The 23,212-nt window shown below is 47.0% G+C and overlaps 1 protein-coding gene across 1 annotated transcript in view; it reads right to left on the bottom strand.

The window, feature by feature from the left end:
* GPD1L (glycerol-3-phosphate dehydrogenase 1 like) overlaps nucleotides 1-22,730 on the bottom strand; it is a 57,799-nt gene extending 35,069 nt beyond the window's left edge. The window contains exons 1-2 of the mRNA XM_025883416.2: nucleotides 22,510-22,730; nucleotides 9,179-9,356 (exon numbers count right to left, since the gene is read on the bottom strand). Of these exons, the coding sequence (XP_025739201.1) occupies nucleotides 9,179-9,356; nucleotides 22,510-22,556 (225 nt within the window). The 5' untranslated portion in view covers nucleotides 22,557-22,730. The remainder of the gene's footprint in view (nucleotides 1-9,178; nucleotides 9,357-22,509) is intronic.
* Between the last annotated feature and the right edge of the window lie 482 nt (nucleotides 22,731-23,212).

Genomic DNA, 23,212 nt, shown 5'->3' with positions numbered 1-23,212 from the left:
GAATTTAACATGGGCAGAGAAACACACACACACACACACACACACACTCTCTCTCTCTCTCTCTCTCTCTCTCTCTCTCTCTCTCAGAGGAAGAGGTGAGGGCAACTAGTGAGGACAGGGGGGCACGTGGTCTCTCGCAGACTGCTTGCTGTTGCTCAGTGTCCATTCTCCCCTTCCTCCTCAGCATGAGAAGCCCCCGGTTTGGTGCTAGTCTCATAAATGCCCAGAAGGAAGGCTATGTTCCTCAGCCTCCCTCGCAGCTAGGTGCCCCATGTGATTCAGTTCTGACCCGTGGGGCGTCCACAGAAGTGCTGTGTGTGACTTCTGGGAAACATCCTTGGAGGCCTTTCCTCCTCCTTTTGCCAGAGGGAATGTGAAGAGATGGCTGGAGTTCAGACAGTCCTCTTGGACTATGAGGAAGAAACCAAATGCTGAGATGGCAGAACAGTGGGATAGAGTCCCTGACACCGTTAACGCATCATTAATACCGTAAGTGTCTTTTACAGGAGACAAGAAAATAGGTCACTGCTGTGATAGGTTTTCCGTCATATATACCTGAACCGAACTCTAACTGAGATAGCTCCTTTTAAGCATTTGCGGTTCCCAAAATGAAGGGACTAGAGGAAGATTCTTCTCTGAGGAAGGGCTACTATATGCCACAGGAACATCATTCGGGACGGCTAAGCCTCCTGCGAAAGCTAGTTTGGGCACTGTGGTGGCAACTGCCAATTCCTCACCAAAATTCCTTCTCACCTTCTTCCATAAGCACAGAGTAGAAGCCAGTCACTAGTCACCTCGCTAGGGACCACATTTCCCGGCAGCCCCTGCAGTTACACAGGCCGTGGACCAAGTTCTCATCAACAGAGTGTGCGAGGGAGCAGTGCATACCACTTATGGACCAGAACCCCTAAAACAGCAGGCTGCTTCCTCCACACTTTCTTTCCCCACTTTCTGTTGTTGAAACCCAAGGCAACCCAGACCTAAGAGATGGCACAGGACATGAGGAAGAAAGATGGGACCAAGCATAACAAGTGTGAAGCAAAGCCGCTAGACCACTATTATGTGAGAGGGAAATAAATCCTTTTGTTCTTTGAGTCATATGATTATTATGCCTCTTCTTTTATCTTAGCCTATTCTCTTAACTAATACATGTGCTAAGAGTTACTCCTTCCCTCAAAGAATCCCCCAAGGAAATCTATCTGGAATTATTTCATCCCCTTATCCCTTTGGTTGGTATGGGAGACTTCTGTGGTTTCCCACCCAGCCTGGATTCTCCTTCTTTCTGGCCAAAGTGCCCCTAAATTTCCTTCCAAAAGCTACTGCGTCCCCATTTTAACTATGCCATTTAGGTGGAGTTGGCCGCCCCCCTGCTCCACAGATGGGTCTTTTTGTCCAAGCCAGTGGGCACATAAAACAATGAGAGCCAAGAAGATGTTTGCTGGGGCTTCTTTGTGACAGTTGCTTCCTCACGCTTCTCCAGTAGCAATTGGGTCTTTCCTTGAACAGTGTGGGATGATGGTGTGAGGTCTGGAACAGCTGCAACCATTTTACACATGTGAGGGGGAGAACCCAGTCCTGCCAAGGGCTCCCTCGTGAATGAAGCCAACTTTGTGGAAGGCAGAGCAGAGAAACTGAGGAAAACACAGGGCCTTGTGAACCTCATTTAAGCCATTGGTTCAGGCTATGCCTAAAACCAGCCCTACCTGGATTTTTAGTCCTATGAAACAAATCATCCCCTATCTTAGCGTAAGTTGGTTTGAATGGCAGCATAGTCATTCCCCATACAGCAGATCATAACCCAAACTTTACTGGCACTTCTCCTCTTATTCACACTCCCCAGAGCAGGGGAGAAGCTGTTTTCCTCTTCAGAGGGGCTTGTCTGGATTCGTAATCCAGGCTGAATAGCCACAGGTGGCAAGGATGCATCACCCCAAATCTACCTGCCTATTAGTTCCCTCAAATTTGGAGATTCTACCTCCTCCAAAAGAGCAATTTCTTATTCTATTCCATTAGCCTCCTGATGCCAATCCCCAGCTGCTCTGTCCTTTACTGGCAAAGCTTTCTGCTCTTATGTATTTGCCTGTGGTCCCACCCAATCCCCTCCCAGCCTTTGTAAAAACTCTGACCTCTTACTCGACCATGGGTAACTTACTAGCATTACTTAGGTGGGGATTTCTGCTCTGTACACTCTCATGCAGAGCCTGACAGCCTGAATTTTAGATAATATCTTTTTTCTTCTCTAGACCTCGTTTCTCCTCTTCCCCATCCATCCCACACACACGTACATGCACACACACACACACACACACACACACATGCACACATGCATGCACACACGCGTGCACCTGCATTTCTGCCCCTTTCAAGGCATTTCCAACATGGTGAAATGGAAAAGACACCAGAACCAAAGAGAAACTATGGAAAAAATGTACGTTTGAGTCCCATATCTGCAAATCATCCGCTGTGTGACCTTGGATAAGTGACATATCCTCACTGACCTCACTCACCCCATGTACAAAGGGGTAAAAAATCACTTTGCCTACCTAGCCGCTTCACAGGGCACTTCCAGATTAAGTAGTATAAATGAGAGTGCTTCAAAATGATACGAAACAAATGAAAGAGATTACGCATCAGAAAAATCTACCTGCTTCCTACAAATTCTTACCTTTTAAGGAGTCTGCCCATCCCTGTGTCCCATTTTAAAAAACATGCAAGGAAGCTGCCAACTGGTCTGGATTTCTTCCTGTCCCTTCCATTTCCTTCTTCAGTAAATTAAAGAAGAGCCTGCAATTGGTTGGGAATATGATGGCTCTCCAGGACAATATGACTGGGGGCTCACTGTACATATAGATGTCCTTCCACCCTCCTTGGTGGAGCGCTTAGGGTTTAACCCACAGAAGCAATGTGTAACATGAGCTGCATTTCGATGGCGTGCATGGCCCATTCACAGAACATTATTCCTCTTACATGGTATCAAACGAGCTCTCCTCAACTAACCCAGTAACCGGAATACCCTATTTCAGAATAAAACCTTTAGCTAAGTCTTTGCCTATCTTTTACCCTGAACAAAATCAAGATACTGCTTTAGAAACGCTGACCTATTTCACATGCTTCCTGTCAAAATCCTTCTGAGGGTGTCCACCATGAAAGAACCTGAAATACATTGGGAAAGACAAGTCAGAACAAAAGGGCTTGCCTTTCATAGGCAAGGAGGATAAATAGTCAAGTCAGAACCAAGGCACCATGGTTGGCCCACTTGATATTCAGACTTCCAGGAATCCGGGGCTCTTGGTCCACGTTTTTATATATATATACACACACATATAAATTCATATTAAAACAAAGCTGATAAATGTATGTGGAGAAGCCTAAAGGTTCTTTTGCATCCCCCTGGCTTAGTTATCACTGTACAGTATATGGACACGTTGGCCTAGCTCTAGCACCAGTTAGCTAACTGCACACCCAAAGGCAACTCACCTACATTCTCAAGGGAATGAGCATTTAGATTAAACACAACAGCATATGAGGAACACACAAAGCAAAGTAGAGGTTCAAAAATATTATGGTGCCCTCCTGTTCTTCTAATCTCAATTTCGGCCAAAAGCATAGGTGAATTTACGTCCTTGCTCTATATTCAGAAAAATGATCCTCAGATACAGACAACCTTATCTGATGAGTCTTATGTAAATATGCCACCAGTGAGGCTGCTTCGAGAGAAACACAGATATCTGTTAACCGCCTGGACTCCTCAAGATTACACCAGTAATATAGACTGATGAGGTAGACCAGTGGTGCCCAAAGTGTGGTTCCTGAAGCAACCGCATCACCATCACCTGGGAACTTGTTAAAAATGCAAATGTATGGGCCTCATCTGAGACCCAATGAATCAGAAACCCTCGAGTGGACCCGGCAATCCCTGTTAAAAGCTCTCCAAGCGATTCTGAGGAGCATTTAAATTCGAGAAGCAGCAGTGACAAAGACTCCTCTAACAAAAACCAGAAAGCTAAACCCAGGGAGGCTTCTACTGACCTGATATTCTAATTTTGAGAAGGCTTGCAGCCAAAATTAATAGTTATTATCGCAACTCTATTACCCAAAAGTAAGGGGCCTTTTTTTTTTTTTTAACTGTCTCGGCCTAACCTTGCATCACATAGGATGCCACTTAAAGCACTGAAACAAAACTCTTCACCCTGCTTTGTTCTTCCTCACCACATCCACTGGCCCTGGCACTCCTTCAGACCCCAAAAAATCCAGTCACTATTCTAGGTGCGGAGGAAACATCAGCCAATGCAGGCCTATGCAAGAAACAACCAAAGAGTTAGTAAGGAAAGAAAATATATAAATTTGATTTCAAACTTAGAAGCTTTCATGCTTCAAAGGATAGCATCAATTAAGTGAAAACTTGGAAGAAAAGGAGAAAATACTTCTGAACTATATATCAGAAAATGGACTTGTATCTAATTTATATTAAGAATGCTAGGGGCACCTGGCTGGCTCAGTAGGAATAGCATGTGACTCTTGATCTCGGGGTCGTGAGTTCGAGCCCTACATTGGGTGTAGAGATTACTTAAAAATAAAATCTTTGAAAAAAGAAAAAAAGAATTCTCACTACTCATTAATAAAAAGACAACCCAATTTTTTAAATGGACAAAGATTGTGAATACACATTTCTCCGAGGGAGATATACAAATGTCCAATGAGCACATGGAAAGACGCTCACCATTGTTAGACTTTAGGCAAGTGAAAATCAAAATCACAATAAAATATCACCTTCTACCCACCAGGATGGGTAGGATCAAAAAAGTAGATAATGACGAAGGTGTTTGTAAGGATGTGGAGCATCTGGAACCCCCACACACGGCTGGTGGGAGTGTACAACGGTGCAGTGACTTTGGAAAACAGCCCGGCAGTTCCTCAAAGAGTTCAATGTTACCATATGATCCAGCAAATGCACTCCTAGGTACCCACTCAAAAGAACTGAAAACACGTTCACACAAAACACTGTATACAAGTGTTCATCGCCATATTATGCACAAGAGCTGAAAAGTGCAAACCACCCAAATGTCCATCAACAGACAAGTGGATAAATAACAATATGGTACATCCATAAAACAGAACCTTACTCAGCCATAAAAAGGAATGGAGTACTGACACATGCTACAACACAGATAAACCTTGAAACACGATGCTAAATCAAAGAAGCCAGTCACAGAAAACTATATATTGTATGGTGCCATTTATATGAAATGTGTGGAACAGGCAAGTCTATAGAGACAGAAAGATTAGCAGTTGCTTAGGGCTGGGGCAGGGGACAGGAGGAAATAGGAAGTGACTCCTACATGGTGTGGGGTTTCTTTTTGGGGTGATGAAAATATTTTAAAATCGATGGTGGTAATGTTCGCACAACTCTGAATATACTCAAAACCACTGACTTGTACACTTGAATGGGTGAATTGTGTGATCTGTGAATCGGACCTCAGTCAAGTTGTTCTAAAAAAGAGTTAGTAAAGGCTTAGAAAGCAAGATGAGAAGCAATGACAACGGTATTTCACAGAAGATGCTGTGATCGTACATCCTGGCGCCATGCTGAGGCTGGTTACACCTGCAGCGAGAAGGCAAAGGAGCTCTCCACCTGGCTGAGACCCTAGACAGACAGCTATAAAACAGACCAATGATTTACATCCAACAGTGGCAAGAAATGGGAAGCCTTCTTTCCACTCAGGTTTCAGAGAAAACTGCAAACCCAGATCGTCCCAGCTTTTAGCCAACAGGTGATGACACGGTGATATCACTGTTACAAGAGGTTGGGGGTGGGGGGTCACCTGACAGATGGGCATGAAGGAGGTCAGTGGGAAACAGCGTGGGGGCCCCGAGCAAGACTCTCAGTCTCACATCAGCACACCAACTGACAGACATCACAAATCGCAATCCTATGTGGATGGAAATGCAACATGCCTCTCATGACGATTAAGGGTCTTATCTAACACTAGTTGATTTTTTAAAGGACCAAATGAGATAGCTGAAAAACTGAAATAAAAATATAAAACTAAAAAAAACACAACAAATCCCCAGCTCTTAAAAAAAATACTTCACAGGAAACTAAATATATATATGGATCACCTCATCTACTCCTCAAAAAACGCCTAAGGGTAATAAAGCACTAGGAAAAGCTGTCCCTCTGACCATGCTCACTCAGTGAGCACCAAGCCCTGACTCCCAGGGAGTCCCTCCACCACTACACTTCACCCTCGGCTTTATTATGCAACATTTTCTGAGTGCAGTTCAAAATTATACAAAATATACAGAAAAAAAACACCAGTGTACCTTCCACCAGCTTAAGAAATAAAACTTTTCTAGCACCCCAGATATCCTTTGCCAAGCACGGGTAAGCATGTGGAACAACGTGAACCCTCAGACGTGCTGGGGAAGTATAGACTGGTACAGGCGCTCTGGAAACGAGTGGTGTGACATGGTGACATTACGGCTGTGCCTTCCCAGTGACCCCGCTATTCTGCCCCCTGGGAACACAGTCCATGACAACAAAGAGCTGGAAACCACGCAAAGGTCCATTCCAGAGAATGGATACGTTCACTTTCATGAACCTACAAGGCTTCAGACATCAACAGGGTCCTGGGAGTGGACAGTTCCTCCTTTCTCTCCTCCCTCTGTCCACACCCGGGGACATGGGGCAGGTGGTGGAATCAGTGTGGGCACTGGGCTCTGAGTGGCAATGGCTGTTGGCTCTTCTGTCAATTCTTTCCCTGCCTCCTTCCCTCCTGGCTCCCCTGCTCCCGGCACAAGCTTCAGCTTCATAGAACCAGTTGGCAGGTTCCCCTCTCCCGCCCCCCCCCCCATGCCTTGGGTACTGCGCCAGGAACCACGGAAGACCAAAAAACCAGAAAGTCAGGTTCACACACTTCGAGGCAAGTGGGGCTGAACACATAGGTACATAAGGGACTGGCACAAAGCAGAGTGGAAGGAACATATTTAACAAAGCATTGAGTTCAAGAAGAATGAGAAGTGAAACGCACAAATTTCCTACTCCAAGCAGGGGTCAGAGATGACTTCAGAAGCCTCCCACTGCACTGGGAATAGCCGCTCCCTTTGTTCTTCCCCTCGGATATTTGGACAACTTAACTTCTAAGCTCAGAACCATAGGGATCCTTTCTCTCCCCACCAACAATGCCAAGAATGACTGCAGAAATGCTGCCTGACCCCCAGTACAGTGACACAGAGGGGAAAGTGATCATTTGTCCAGAAGACAATGGATTCAACAGGATGAGTCCGCCAGGAATCAAATTCAAACCCCAGCCTCTAGCTATGGGACCTGGGGCAAGTTCATTAACTTCTCTGGGCCTTGGTACCCTTCCCTACAAAATCAGAATCATCCTCGTAATAGGAAAACTAGTAGTATCAACCTAAGAGGGTTATTGAGAGCATTACACGAGACAAGATATATGAGCTACTTAGCACAGTGCCTGACACTAATGAACACTATAACCAAAAGCCAAACAGCAATCTCCAGCGAGCAAGGTCTTTGCAAATCCGGACTTCCTGCATTTATCAGTTTACAAATCCGTCTCCCCTGCTGGACTCCTTGAAGGAAGCAACATCATTTTACCCCTCTTCCTGTCTCCAGCAACGAACACTGTGCTTTGCATGCACTGTACATGCTCATAAAGGCCGATGAGTGAATATATGCAGAGATGAATATTTCATGAACAAAGAAGATGAGTTTGTCCGGTTAACCAGGGAACCAGACCACAATGGTCCGGTCTTCAAACAGACTATTACAGAAAGCCACCAAGGGGTGAATCTGGCAACAGAAGTTCAAATTCCACTCACACAAGCAGCACGGCACACTCTTTTTATTCTTCTTGCTTATTTCTCCCCCCCCCCACCTCCCGCAAGTCACTGGAATGAGGCCAAGCAATTACCTGTATTTTTCCCTCTCAGACCTAATAAGCTTAAATTTTAAACTGTCAGTCTTACAATCTTCTATTTTCTCCAGTCTCCTTCTGTAATTTAGGCCTTGACCCCGATTTTAATTACAGACCAGTACATTAGCTGTCCTCGTGTGTAGAAACGGAGTATCAGGACTGGGGGTCACAAGCAGCCGAAGGCAAGGCTGTGAGTTCCAGCTTTGATGGGACCAGCACCTTGAATGCCAAGAAAGTAGCCTGTTGTGGGCTGAATTGTGTGCCGTGCCCCCACCCCAAATTCACAAGTTGATATCCTTTTTTTTTTTTTTAAGATTTTATTTATTTATTTGACAGACAGAGACGCAACGAGAGAGGGAACACAAGCAAGGGGAGTGGTAGAGGGAGAAGCAGGCTTCCCGCTGAGCAGGGAGCCCGATGCGGGGCTCGATCCCAGGACCCTGGGATCATGACCTGAGCCGAAGGCAGACGCTTAACCGACTGAGCCACCCAGGCGTCCCACAAGTTGATATCCTAACCCTAGTACCTTGGAATAAGACTGTATTTGGAAACAGGGTCTTTACAGAGGTAATTACATTAAAATGAGGAAATTAGGGTGGGCCCTAATTCAACATGACTCATATCCTTATGAGAGATCAGGGCACCTGCATGGCTCAGTCAGTTAAGCATCTGCATTCAGCTCAGGTCATGATTTCGGGGTCCTAGGATCAAGCCCCGCATGCGGCTCCCTGCTCAGCGGGGAGCCTGCTTCTCCCTCTCCCTCTGCCCCTCCCCTCCAGCTCCTACGTGCGCGCGCTCTCTCTCTCAAAAGAATAAATCTACAGCAAAAAAAAAAAAAAAAGACGACGACTAGATTAGGACACGGACACACAGAACGAAGACGGTATGAAGACACAGGAAGACGACCATCTACAAGTCAAAGAGAGAGCCTCAGAAACCAAACTTGCCAACACCCTTATCTGGGACTTGAAGCTTCCAGAACTGTGAGAAAATCAATCTGTTGTCTAAGCCATCTGTTCTATTGTACTTTGTTATGGCAGCCCTAGCAAACTAATACAAAGCCCATCTTCAGAATGGAGAACCAGGAAAACCAAAACTGACCAAACAAATTAGTTGGTAGTAGAAAGGGACAAATGAGGAGGGAGGGAGCTTTTCCATTTCCCCAAGCCCCAAGTGCTAACTCAGACAAGCGTTACTTTCAGAATTAACCAAAAGTACTTTCTGTCCCAAAGTCTTACCACATTTTCTGGCAGCTTGTGTCCAGGGAGATATTTTACATTTTCATGGTCATTATTTATGATGTCTGTCAGTTTTCTCCCATTAACCGTTTCTTCAAAGACCCACATCTTAACTGTGGAAGCAAACTTCTTAAGTTTCTTGACATTATTTCCAATTATTTTTGCAACAGCTGAACCCCTACGAAATAGTGGAGAAGAAAAAAAAATTAAACTCATTGGGGCAGAAGAGAAAAAGCATTTGATTGTAATTCAGATGAAATACGTGCTGATTCAAGCACTGGGCTTTTAACTTCAGATGGGAAGTCCCATTAGCCACAGGCTCTTTGAAGCTTAGTTGTTTTCACCTGGAAAGAACACCAGCACCGCCCCCCCCCCACCTCTGTGATCAGGAAATCCCCAGAATTTGGTACAAGGTCAAAAACACCACCCCTTGAAACTAGTAAGCATCAACCTATCTTGGAAGAGAGTATCACAGGCAGAAAAGAAACCCACCTAAGAGATGACACAAAACATAAAAATACTTGGTGGGTACTCTAAGCCTCGGAGGCAAGGAGGCTATATTTCAAATCCATCACAGAGATTAAAATGTAGCTACCATAGAATAAACTGTGTTCTGGTGAACTGCAACAGAGTTGCAGTCATAATGGGAAGACAAGAACCTGAGCGAATTCCAGGAAAGGAGCAGAGCGAGGGCAGGCACCGCGGCTCGGCTGCCTGGGTATTTGGTGCCCCCCGCAGACGTTCACCCAGCTGGCCTCTAGCCCCCCACAAGCTCCCTTTTTCTTCTGCATCTCTGTTCACCAAACACATTCTGGTAACTAATCAGTGTCCCAGAGGATTTGCTACAGGGGAAGAGAAGGCATTCCAACTAGTTAAACGCCCGTCCCCTGGACAAGGGCTGTAGGTCTGCGGCCGGCAGCCACCAGAGCAGAGGTGTTCCTGGTCAGCCCCAGCACCTGTGCCCGTCTCACACATGCGCAGAGTGCACAGTGGGCCACGGGCCGCTGATTGGACCTGGGTGACTCTGAATGGAGAAAGTTTGTTTCGGGGCGCCTGGGTGGCTCAGTCGTTAGGCGTCTGCCTTCAGCTCAGGTCATGATCACAGGCTCCTGATGACCTCACATGTAATGTAATGGAGTTTCTCCCCCTTATTTTTGTCATGTCATTTTCAGCACCAATGAATCCCAAAGGATACACAGCATGGTCTGGTGGGCTTAATGTTTAACACTTCCAATATTCATTTAAATTTTCTGAATTAAAAAAATAATAAAATAAAATAAGTAAATTTTCTGAACTAACTCATTGCAGCAGATGCTACAGGTTTGCCTTTGGTTGCAGATGCTTGGCTTCCCCGAGAGGGGTTTGTAAAGGGAGAAGCAAATATGTTCTGGTAAGATCACCAGGAGGGATCTGGTGGTTCTGGCTTATTTTCCCACTTGATTTACTAGATTGGGATTCCTTAGTGCCTAGTAGTCCCCCCACACTTTGCTCACTTCCCCGGAATCACACTTGCTCTCTGTGACCTTGTGTGAGTTACTCAATGCCAAGGAACACTGTGAGCCTGAGCTGTTACTTCCCCAGGAGTCCATGAGCAGCTGTTTCTCAGATTACAATTAAGGTGATAGGGATCGTGGGGAGAATCTTGGCCTCTCCTCTTTTTTTTTTTTTTTTTTAAGATTTTATTTATTTATTTGAGAGAAAGAGCACAAGCTGGGGGCGGGGGAGAGGATGGGGGGACGAGCAGAAGGAGAGAGAGCAGCAGACTCCTAGCCAAGCAGGGAGCCCGACATGGGGCTCGATCCCAGGACCCTGAGATCATGACCTGAGCAGAAGGCAGACACTTAACCTACTGAGCCACCCAGGTGCCCCTCTTGGCTTCTCTTCTACAAAGTGTCAGGAGGAGAACTGGATGAATAGGTGTTTAGCTAACAAACTGTGTTGCCAGCATAGAGTAAGAATTTCACAGGTAACTCCACAGAGCTTTGATATGTGCGACAGTTTATGCTATTCTTACTTGTGAGAAAGGTTAGCGTCGAAGTTCTGCATGGTTGTTTGGAGCAGCTGTTCTCAATGCTGCCTGCACGTCAGTCCCTGCGGAGCTTTAGAAACTACCCATGCCTGACCTTACTCTGGAGGCACAGATTTCATTGGTCTGGGGGGTGGCCTGGGACTCAGGATTTTTAAAGTTCCCAAGTAATCTAATTTACAGCCAAAGTTGAGAACCACTAGCTTAGTTTATCCATTTATAAGGTGATAAGGGAAGGTGATCGGGATTGAGGGAAGAAGGACGGAATTTAATTTTTTTAAAAGATTTTATTTATTCATGAGAGAGAGAGAGAGAAGCAGAGGGAGAAGCAGGCTCCCCGCTGAGCAGGGAGCCCAAGGGACCTGGGGCTTGCTCCTAAGACCCTGGGATCACAGCCTGAGACAAAGGCAGATGCTTAACCAACTGAGCCACTCAGGCACCCCGAGAAGCATGGAATTTAATTCAAGGACAAATCTAGCAAGGACAACAAAAAGATTCTAGTGCCTACAGGGCTTGTCTTGCTCTTTCTAAGTAACTTACACAGAAATCTGTTTTCGTTTTGGGGGATGAGGACTTAAAACACTATGTTTTATTGTTTTAAACTCTTTGACAATCTCGTAAAATCTTCATGTCGAACCAAACATTTTGGTTATTTGGTACAATCTCCATGTTGAACAAAACATTTTCTTTGCTACCCACCTTTTTTCTGGGTTGTTCATAAAAGCTCTGAAAGTATAATCCACCTCAACATAATAAAGGCCGTAAATGACAAGTTCACAGCTGACATGACACTAGGTGTTCGGGAAGGGGGGGTCAGGCAGAAACTTTTTATTTTAGGAAATAAATGTTTATTTTCTTGTTTTTATTTATTATTATTTTTTTTATTTTTTATTTTTGTCCAAGATTTTTATTACCTTGGTTTGTAGTGGTTTCACGGGTATATTCGTATCTCCAAACCCACCAAGTTATATACATTAAATACGTTCAGTGGTTTTTGTTATGTCAGTTATGCTTCAAAAAGGTGTTGTTTTGTTTTGTTTTGTTTTTCAAAGTATATAATCCACACCCCAAACTCCTTTTTGGCTCTGAAATGGTACTTGCTGTGCTCACTACACGTTTTGTGACTACTTCTGACCAACATGAAGGAACAGGATCAGACCGCGCAAACCAAGTGTTCTGGTGGAGCCCGAGTGTTCTGAAGGGACTGGAGGCTATTGTAAGTGAGATACCCTGTTCTTAAAAAAAAAAAAAAGAAAGAAAGAAAGAAAAAAAAGTGCCTGGCCTGCTGACAGCAAGTCCAAAAAACACTCCCAGATATTAGAATTGGGCTTAGTATGAAAGTCCTGGCTACCGTCCACGCAGGCAGTTTCTAAGTGGCCTGGTCGGGGTTGGGGCTGGGGGTCCCCGGCCACACTGCTGGAGCTCTCCACGTTTCAGGGGTTTTTCCTGCCATGGCACAAGCAGACCCAGGCATGGCTCTTTCACTTTCAGGGTCAAGGGCGTGGGCAGCCGTTTCCACACCGGCCCAACTCATTCATCTACTAAATGACAGGTGGGGCAGTGATCTTTAAGGTCCCTTCCAGGTCTCAGATCCAGTCCATTGTTTTCCAAAGTGAGGAATGGGTGCCAGGGGCACCCCCAATGGCCAAGGGCTACCCACACACACACAGCACCAAAGGACACTGATGCACTCATGTGCTCTCAACACCCATGGCCTTCTGAGAGAGGGCAGAATGTCTCATTTGAGCGCTACTGTGTTGTTACCATCTCTCCAGCATGTGCAAAATTTCCCTTCTTCATGAGGTCTCTAAGTGTCTCAGACACCGGGCCTGGGCAGGTTGCAGGATCTGGCAAGAATTCTATTAGCACTGTTTGCTTTCCATTCTCCTGGTTGTTGTTACCTCCAACATAGGATATTGACAGTAGCGATAGGAAGTTTTCTTTTAACACAAAGTCTAATAAGCAAATAATAACACAAGTATGAAGCAGAGCCAAAATCTGTAAGGGCGGATCCTGCAAGATGGAGGTTTAATCCTGTCCAAACTTTTGACCTTGCAGATTGACACTGAGGATCAGAGTCACTCTGACCTTGTGTCACACAACCAGGTAGTGGCCGAACTGGGCGAGGGACTCAGGGCTGTTCATGGCCAGTCCTGAGTCTTCACATAGATGTATAAAATCACATTTCCCATGAAATCATGAAGACTGACTTCGCAACGTCTACACGGATATGCAAATTAAGTTCAGCATGGACATGGATGGGAAGTCATGTTCCAGTGCCAGCTATGTACTGGGACTAGATTTAAGATCGCCTTTAATCTTGACGGCGGCCCCAAGAGAGGTGCTCATTATCCCCTTTAACTTTACAGATGAAGAAGTTGCGGCTCAGAGAGTGTCACCCAAAAGTCACGCTACTCACCTAGACCCAGCAGTTCTGACCCAGATCTGTTTCCGAAGCCCACTCTTCCTGCTCTTTTATATTTGCCCTCACACAGAGTAGAATCATTTGTTGAAAATGCATGCTGAACACCTATCAAGCATAGACACTGCCGGGCACGGGGCATACAGGGAATAAAGCACACAAGTCCGCACCCTCACGGAGCCTGGAGATTGGGAAATGGGGACTGAGGGTGCTCCAGCAAGCTCACAAAGAAAAGCAACTATGCCGTGGTGACCGAAGTGGCTAAGCAGGTGACACAGTGACACTGAGGTCAGGGAGAGCCGGGAGGAAGTGCAACTAGGGCTGGACTCTGAACTCCAAAGGCCGAGAGGCCCTCACCTGGGGGAGGGGGTGGGGAGACTTCAAGGCCCTGGAGCAAATGTGCAGGAACAGGTGGGGCCAGGGGATTAACTTCTGCTTTTACCTGGAGCCAACACTTGAGGGGCAGGAGGGGAGCAGGAAGGAGGAGGGCATGGGAGGCGGGAGGGGAGAGGTCAGGGAAGGAGAGGGAGTGACGGGGAGGACAAAGGGAGGATAGGAGGGAGGTGGGTGGAGGGAGGGAGCAAGAGGGTGGGACTGCACAGGACGGAAGAGAAAGTGAAGAGGGGAGGGGTGGGGGCCGGGCCAGAAAGGGGTAGGCCTGCCGGCTGTCAGGCCCTGGTTTTTGTTGCTGTTTTTATTGAAATATAACTGACATAAAACATTGTGTAAGTTTAAGATGCACAACTTGTTGATTTGATACATCTATATACTGCACTGTGATTACCACCATAGCACTGCTTTCAATATCTTACCCACATTATCTGTTTCATGCCTCCACAACCCTTTGAGGCAGGGTTTATTATTATTATCATTATCATTATTTACATATATTATATAACATATATTACATAGAGTATCCATCTATTATCCCCATTTTTTTTTTTAAGAGGGAGAGAAAGAGAGAGGAGAGGGGGCCAAGAGAGAGGGAGAGAGAGAATCTTAAAGCAGACTCCATGCCCAGCAGGGAGCCCAATGCAGGGCTCAAGCTCACAGCCCTGAGCTGCAATCAAGAGTCAAACATTTAATCAACTCACGCAGGTACGTCTATTATACCCATTTTTTACGTGAAGAAACTGCAGCCCAGAGAGCACATAGGTGGTTAGTGGAAGACCAGAGCGTCACACCCTAGGCCCTGTCTTCAACTCTCTGCTCTCCCTCCCTGGGTCCCAGCTGGGTGGACACCCACCTGCTGGAAGTCCTAACCTCCAGCATGGCATACCTCAACCCCAGCCCCCCTGGCATTCACTCTCTTGCCTTCTTGCCCTTTCCTCTCTAAAAAGGTGTAGTATTTTCATCAGGCTGGGGATGAGCTGCATCAGCCAAGGAATGGCCACCTAGCAAGCCAGCAGCAAACCCGAAAGAATTCTGGTGGCCCATGTTCCTCCTCCACAGAATGCAAAATCTTTCTGGGCCAGAAAGGACCCTACAATACCTCCTTCCTTTTACGGAGGAAACTAAGGCCCAGTGAGGGGAATTAGCAAGGATTCGGCCAGATTTTCCACATCTCATGCCCCAGTCTCTTCCAGAGCTGATCAGACTATGGAACCAAGGGAAGAGGGTGGTCAGTTTTGTTTTAAATAACATCTACTTTTTTTACTCATAAAACCCAATACATGAACGATGAGAAGGCAATTATGAATAATCTCACCACCCAGGGAGAACCACTGTTAACATTTTGTATAATTCTTTGCATTAAAGGGTCTTTAAAATACAAATACCAGAGTATTAGATGCAAATGTGAGAAATGAAGTATTTTAAATACAGATCCACTCGGTGAATGTTTATTTGATCTCTGCATCGGGAAGCTTCCTCAGCTTAAAATCAAAGGAAGACACCACAGAGGGAGAAAAGATAAATGTGCACAACTTCACAAGAGCGGGAGAAGATGAAAAAAAGCCTTTCTATCTATCAAAATTCAAAGGGCAGAAGAAAAAGCTTACAACTGAATGTTACATTTAACAAAAAACAGGATGCAAAATTGTACATGCCCTATGACATGCGATTAACAAGATATACCACCTCGCAACCATTAGGATTGGTTACTACAGGGGAAAAAAAAACAAAAACCCAAACAAACAAAACCGGAAAATAATGAGTGTTAGTGAGGGTGTGCAGAAATCGGACCTCTTGGGCACTGCTGGAGGGCCCGTAACGTGGTGCAGCTGTCATGGGAAGCAATACAGTGGTTGGTCAAAAAAAAACTAAAAATAGAATTACCGTATGATCTGACGATTCCACTTCAGGGTATGGACCCCGAAGAACGGAAAGCAGGGACTCCGAACGAACGGAAAGCAGTCATAGCAGCATGACAGAGGCCCCCCTCATCTGCCCTGTTTGCCCTGCTTTCACTTACCACCACCACCCCTCCCCCCGCCAAATGCCAGGTCCCAGTCCCTGTGCCATTCACCTCACTTCACCTCATGTCGGCAGCTGATCAGCTCATCTCACATCATCACAAGAAAGGGGAGTACAGAACAATTAGGTATTTTGAGAGTGATGAAACCACATTCACGTAACTTTTAATATAGTATATTGTTATAACTGTCCTATTAGTTATTGTTGTTGATCTCTTACTGTGCTATAGATCAAACTTTATCATAGGTACGTATGCACAGGAAAAAATACAGTCTTTATAAGGTTCGGTACGAGCCACAGTTCCAGGCATCCCCTGGGGGGTTTTGGAACGTATCCCTCGCGGGCAAGGGGGGACCACTGTATTCACAACAGCCAAAAGGTGGGAGAAACCCAAGTGTCCACTGAAGGATGAATGAATAAACAAAATGTAACTATATAAACACAATTAAATATTATTCAGCCTTAAAAGGGAAGGATATTCTGACACATGCTACGTCACAGATGAACCTTGAGGACATTATGCTAAGTGAGTCAGCTGCAAGAAAGATAAATACTGCATGATTCCACTTATATGAGGTACTTATATGTGCTCTCTCTTGCTATTGTTGGAATCCAGCCACCAAATGGAGAAGTCCAAACTAGCTGCTGACAAATGAGAGATAGACAGTCCGGTCACTCCTCTCGGCCTGGCAGAACCTGCCCACTGCCAGACACACAAAGGATGTCATCTAGGACCAAGAGTCCCAGCCAGCCCATCACCGGACCTCAGCCTTATGAGTGAGCCTAGGCTAGACCAGCAGAAGACCCTCCCAGCTTAGTTCAGATTGTTGATCCCCAGAATCGTGGGCTAATAAATGACTACTGTTTGAGGCCATTAAGTTTTGGGGGATATGGTTAGGGAGCAACAGAAAACTGATTCAGTTCTCAGCTCCCAAATGTGGAAGGGACTGAGCCCCAGAGGAGAATGAGGCAAAATGCCACTGTATAACCTTAAGAGAACCGAGAAGACTTTGGGCAGGCTGAGCTTAGTTTGTGACATCACCAAGCATGGAGGTGAGGGATGAAGGGAAGAGAGACAAGGGAGACCTGGCTGGTGTGGACCCCCAAAACAACTTCCCACCAGCAACCACTGAGAGACCTAGAGACACTACCTGGCTTGCTGCAGAGAAGACGAGCAGACATGAGACTTCTCTATCCAATGGGATGTCTTAGAAGAGAGTGGGTTCACCCAGACAGTGCTCGAAGATTAAGGAGTGGAAGTTAGAATGACAGATTTTTCACTCAGATATAAGGTTTTTCTGACAATTACTCTGCTAGATTAATTTTAGGAAGATCAGCTGCCTTAAAAATAGTAAACTATGATCATCTGGCATGTGTACAAGAAGAGGGATGCCTGTTCCAGAGGGGAACAGGAACAATTTTCAAGACCACATTTCAATTCGGTCTTCCTTCCCTCCTTCCTCCCTCCTTCCTCCCTCCTTCCTTCCTTTCCTTTTCTTTCTTTCCTTCTTTTCCTTTCTTTCTTTCTCTCTCTCCCTCTTCCTTTTTTTTTTTAAAGATTTTAAAGTAATCTCTACACCCAACATAGGGCTCAAACTCACAACCCCAAGATCAAGAGTCGCATGCTCTACCGACTGAGACAGCTAGGCACCCCTCAATTTGATTTTTCTTAAGTGGAATATTGTTATACTAGACTTTTGTTGGGAGGGTAAGATATAAGATATTTAATATTTCTGTGACGACGAGGTTTGTCCTCAGGTAAAGTATGCTTCTCACTGAAAGTGACAAGAATATATAGAAACAGGGCCCTTAGATGTAGAAGGATCTGGGCTCAAACTCCACCTTATTAACCACCGACCTCGTAATGTTTTCTCTCCATCTCTGTTTTGTCATCTAAAATTGGGAGAATAGTACTGCTTGGGCTTGTTATGAGGTTTAAATGAAGTAACATACATATCTGACACTCGGAATTGGAAATCGACCTCCCAGGGAGGGAGGAAGAGAATGATAATGACAGTGGTGAAAGGCTCAGGGAGAACTGCGAGCTCCTGACTCACCCCTACAAAAGCAGCCATGGTTTATATACAGATCTTCCTCAGCTTACAATGGGGTTACGTCCCAATAGACCCATCGTTAAGTTTCAAATATCCTAAAATGTATTTAGTACCCCTCACCTCCCGAACACCATAGCTTAGCCTAGCTGAACTGCGACATGCCCAGAACACTTACATTAGCCTACGGTTGGGCAAAATCAATGGACACAAAGCCTATTTCGCAATGACGTGTTGACTAGCTCGGGTGACTGATTGAATACTGCTGTCCGTGTACCACTCGTTCACCCTCGTGATCGGTGGCTGACTGGGTGCTGCAGCGGGTGCCCGGCATCATGATGGAGGATCCACTGCATAGCCCCAGCCTGGGAGAAGATCCAGATTCACAATTCAGAATATGGTTTCTACTGAATACACATCACTTTCGCACCATCATAAAGTTGGAAAAGTGTAGCGGAACCATCGTTAAGTTGGGGACCTTCTGTACTGAACAGGGGACAGAAGTGATGGAAATAGTTAAGCATCAGGGCTTTTCCTGGGTTTTAGTTGTACAAACTCTCACTCTGGCTCACAAGGGAACTCTGGATCTTTTCCCAGTTCAGCTCCCACCCATCCTATCACTCAACTATCCCTCTGGCTCCCAAAGCAGAGGTATGTCAGTGGCACCTATGGGCAGGGAAGGGATTACTTCTGCCCTCAGGGGAGCTCATTTACAGCAGCTCAGACTGCTTCCATGTGGGCATGTAGCAAGAATCACCACAGAAACTGAGTAGCACAGACAAAAGGGTGACAGAGCTGGGCTAAGGGCTGCAATGCTGCACTCAGATGGTTCCAGCAGACCAAAAAAAAGATAAGTCACCCACATCCAGCTCTGGTCATCAGTGCAAAGTAGGCCAAAGCTCCCCCTGCCCTTCAGTCCAGCTGTGGGGTGATGGTGAAAACAGAGCAAGATAGAAACTACTCCCCCAACTCCGCCAGCTGCATATCAGTTACACTCTTTGTCTTTCACCTTCTGTCTCTTCTCTGCCTCTGCTTCTTGGTCAGACTCCAACTGGATCCATTTGGTGACCTGATGGTGCTGGTTAAGGTTGATCAAATAAACGCAATAGCAGTAGCTGATGTCTACTGAGTGCTGGTCACTTTGTACTCTCCCCGGCTCATGTCATTTCATCCTAACCAAAATCCTAGACAGCAGGTACCAATATCACAATCAGTGATTCTTGAAGAAGCAGTTTGCTCAAGGCCTCATGATTGCCAAATAGGGGACCAGGATTGAAACCCAAGGAGTGGGAATCCCCAGCCCCTCCTGCATTACCCTGCCTCCACAAGGGTTTGGGGGATTGGACATATGCTCCGTACTACCGCAGAGGTTTGGCTGTAACTACAGCCCTGAGGTTTCCGTGCTAGAATGAGATCTTGCCCTGTGTCTGGGTCATTTTCCTTAAGTTCTGGTAAGGAAACTTTGTTTCATGTTTGGAAGAACTTACGAAGATTTACATTTGTTTTTTCTTTGTTTGTTTTTTTCTTTTTGTTGTTTTCTGAATTCCCAGGGCCATAAAAAGCCAGGCAGGTCAGGAAACACCTCCCTGCACCCCAGGTGGTGGGCAGCTTCTTGGGGCTCAACTGGATGCACGAGAGCCCTCTCTGGCCTCCTCTCTGACCTGTCTATAGGAAAGGAGGTGCCAAAGGACATGACAAGGGTGTGTTACACAACCCCTTGACATTACCCCCATGTCATTCCGGGCTGAAGTACTGGCCAAGTCAGCTAGATTCATTATCTGTATTGCAATTAATGATCATTTACATAGGGGAGGGCACTCAAATGTGAGCACTATAGCCACCTGTTAGCTATGGGTTTAGATGTGACAACACCTTTATTTACACAGCCACGCTCAGCTACTTCAAAGTCCCAAGTTTAAACACGGCTTTAAGCAACTTCACATTCTTGAATTAAGAACCAAATCTGCAAGGGCAGGTCCATCTCTAGATAATATTTCAAAATTAGCAGAAGGCCAAAGTCCGGTAAGGAAAAATCTGTCCCAGCCTCAGGGCAGATGAGTCAGCAAGCGTAGCCTCAGTGGTCATTCTGACGCAGGTGGTCTTCAGATCACACTTTAAGCAACACTATTTTAAAATGTAACGTCTAACTAACCTTGTGAGATATTTCATTCCACTTTCCATTTCTTCTGAATTTATCTTCCAATTTATCTCAGCCCGGAAGGTAAATTCCTCATAGGCAGGGATTCTGTACCGTTGTGCCTGAGTCACTGGAAATGCCTGCTGACCAGAGCTGAATACCCCCCAGGCCCTAGGAAGCCTCTCCATGCTGTTTTCAGTTCCCAAATTTCTGAAATCTCTCTGGGGAGGTCATGACCCTCTCTCTAGGCCTGGAGTGCAAGCAACAGTGTTCCTGTCTGCTCCCATAATTAATGGAGCTGGGCACCCAGCCCAAACTATGAGGATGGCACATTCTCAATTGCTGCGCTCTAAGGTCACTAGCCAAGTTCTACTCCATTCCCTTGGGCTGGAGCGGGCCAAGAAAAGAGTCAAGTACATCAGAGTGAAGCCGTGGGAAGGCAGCCAAATCCCACTGGAAGGGGGCAGGAGTTTACTTCACTACTTCCACTCCGGGCCCAAATCCAGCATGGCACGCCATGCTCCTTCTGCACCTTGCAAATTAGGAAAAGGCTCTGTCATCTGTGGTTCTGTGTCCTCTTGCAGAAGAGGAAACTAATGTTAAAAGAACACATGCTAAAGGAGAACTTTTCCAGTCCCATGGCCAACAGGTCACTGTAATCTCATTCAAAGTCACCTTGGGATCAAAACTGGCAAAGCCAACCTGGAAGTCCAAATGGAGCTTTGCAGAGGATAGGTACCAACTCCACTAAGTGGGTAGAAGATTCTGTTGCCGGCCAAAAAAAAAGAAGTTTACAGTAAAGTACATAATATCCTAGTATTTGCAGGGCAGAGAGGGAAAGGAATATACGTAAGCATTTGCTGGCATCTGATGCAATATCCTTCAGAAAGGCCAGAAGAAACTGATTAATTACTGGTTTTCTTCCAGGAGATATCCTGGGGGGCAAGTGTGAGTGTCAGATATTTCATTGGTTTTTTGTACCTTCTGGTTTTTGAATGTGAATGTATTACCTTATCAAATATAATTACATTTTTTAAATTAGTTTTCAAACATTCATTTAATTTTTATTTAGCATATGCCAAGCACTAGGGTAGATGGCTGTTCTCAAGAACTGGATAGGGAGGAGTGGAAACAGATAATGAAATAAATCATTACCCTGCCTGATGGGGGCAGGGGTATGGCACAGGGAGAGGCCAGTGGCCTCACTGGGATGGAAAAGTGGAGAACCAGGTAAGATTTCCTCCAGCAACTTTCTGGGCCAAGTCAAAGAGTAAGACAAAGACAAGTAATTAGACCACTCCTAATGCTGTAGCTCTCCTAGAAGCCTGAACTGTGATGAGTGTCGCGCCACAGAGAAACACAAGCACTGAAAGGACCCAACTCTTAACTATTCTATACCAGTCCCTCTGATGTGCGACAAAAAGGGCACAACAATGGAAAAATGACTGCAAATATCAGAGGCTATTATTATATTTTGCTTCCTCCTACCCACCTGGCCTCACTTTCCTCTACATTCACCCAACACACCAGAGTAGCAAAGTTTGATAAAGGGAACTAAAAGAGTTGACGTTTACAAAGTGCTCAGAAGAGAGCCTGTCACAAAGTGCTTGTATAAATGTTAAAAGTCAAATAAAGCCTAGCGGAGATGCGAAGCTTCGCAAATAACCCTCCAGAGAATTCCCAACGCCCCTGGACTACTCCGGGAGCCGGGCCTGTTGGAACTTGGATTTTCTTATCTGCATAACCTTCCTAAGATACTGGACGTATCAGAAGCGGTGGGCGAGACCCGCACTTGGAAAGGCAGAGCCGGTCCCGTCCACCACCTGGGTGGCAAGAGCCCTTTAGCCCCTCTCTGCTTCAGTTTCCTCAATACTACGGCCAAAATGCTCGAGTCTCCACGGATTCCTCGACCCAGGCGATCCACCCAGGAGACTGGAGAACGGTCTTAGAATGGTGCGCAAAACACCCGGGCGTGGCGAGCAGGTGGCCTCCGTGCGCCCGCCGCGCGGTGACGAGAGCGCAGACAGGTGCCCGCGGACGCGCAGTACCCTCTCGCCGTGCTGCCCTCCGCGGGCACGCGGGCCCAGGGCCTCTCGGGCCAGTGTCTCGGCGCGGCCTCCCCGGGTGCGCGGTGCCCAGCCCGGCCGCGAGGCCGCCCGCCCCGCCTCCCTGCGCGCGGTGCCCGGTGCCCACGCTGCGGCGGGGACGCGCGGCCCTAGCCCGCCCGGGAGAGGGGCTTCCTGGAGGCGGAGCCCGCGCCGCCGGCCCGCCGCCGCTCACCAGTTCCCCGAGCCCACGATGCACACTTTCAGGGGCGCCGCTGCCATGGCCAGGATGCAACGCAGCAGCCCGACCCGTGCCTCCCCAGCCGGCCGCCTGCCTGCCTCCGCTCGCACGGCTTTGCCCACAGCGGCTCGCGGGGGCCCCGCCCCTCCCGCCTCTCCGCCAATGGCCGCGACCACCGCCGCCCGGGCGCCCCGGGCCGCAGCTGACAGCCTGGGAGGACCCGCCCCGCCACTCCCGAGAACCACTGCGCACGCCTGAGTCTGGCTGGCCTCCGGGCCCGGCTCCGGCGCCGACCCGCCCCTACCCGAGGCATGCCGGGACTTGTAGTCCGCGCCCCCCGCCACCCCCGCCGCTGCGCGCCCCTGGACTGCGGCTGCAGCCGCACCACGTGCAACCGCGGGTGGTTGCGCAGCTGCTCTCTCGCAGCGCCCGGGGCTGCCCTGCTGTCCCCGCAGAACAGGCCTACCCCGGCTTGTCGTGGTGCCCACCACAAATCGCGCCCTTCTCCGCACGCGGGAAGAGCTGCCACACCAGAGTTTGGAACCGAGAGAGGATCCCGGGTTGACTCTAGAGTCGACTCGACTGGGGCCGAAGTTCCAAGTATCCACCCCTGCCTTTTCAGCCTCTGCCTCGTTTGTGGAAACAGGAACAGTCTGGCACCCCTTGAACTTCTTAATGAATTTCTGAGGCCTTCTGG

The sequence above is a fragment of the Callorhinus ursinus genome, unplaced genomic scaffold (genome assembly GCF_003265705.2).
Source record: "Callorhinus ursinus isolate GAN/ISIS: 27379988/994484 unplaced genomic scaffold, GSC_fseal_2.0 scaffold1, whole genome shotgun sequence".
Lineage (NCBI taxonomy): Eukaryota > Metazoa > Chordata > Mammalia > Carnivora > Otariidae > Callorhinus > Callorhinus ursinus.
This window is presented reverse-complemented; position numbering and strand designations above follow the sequence as displayed.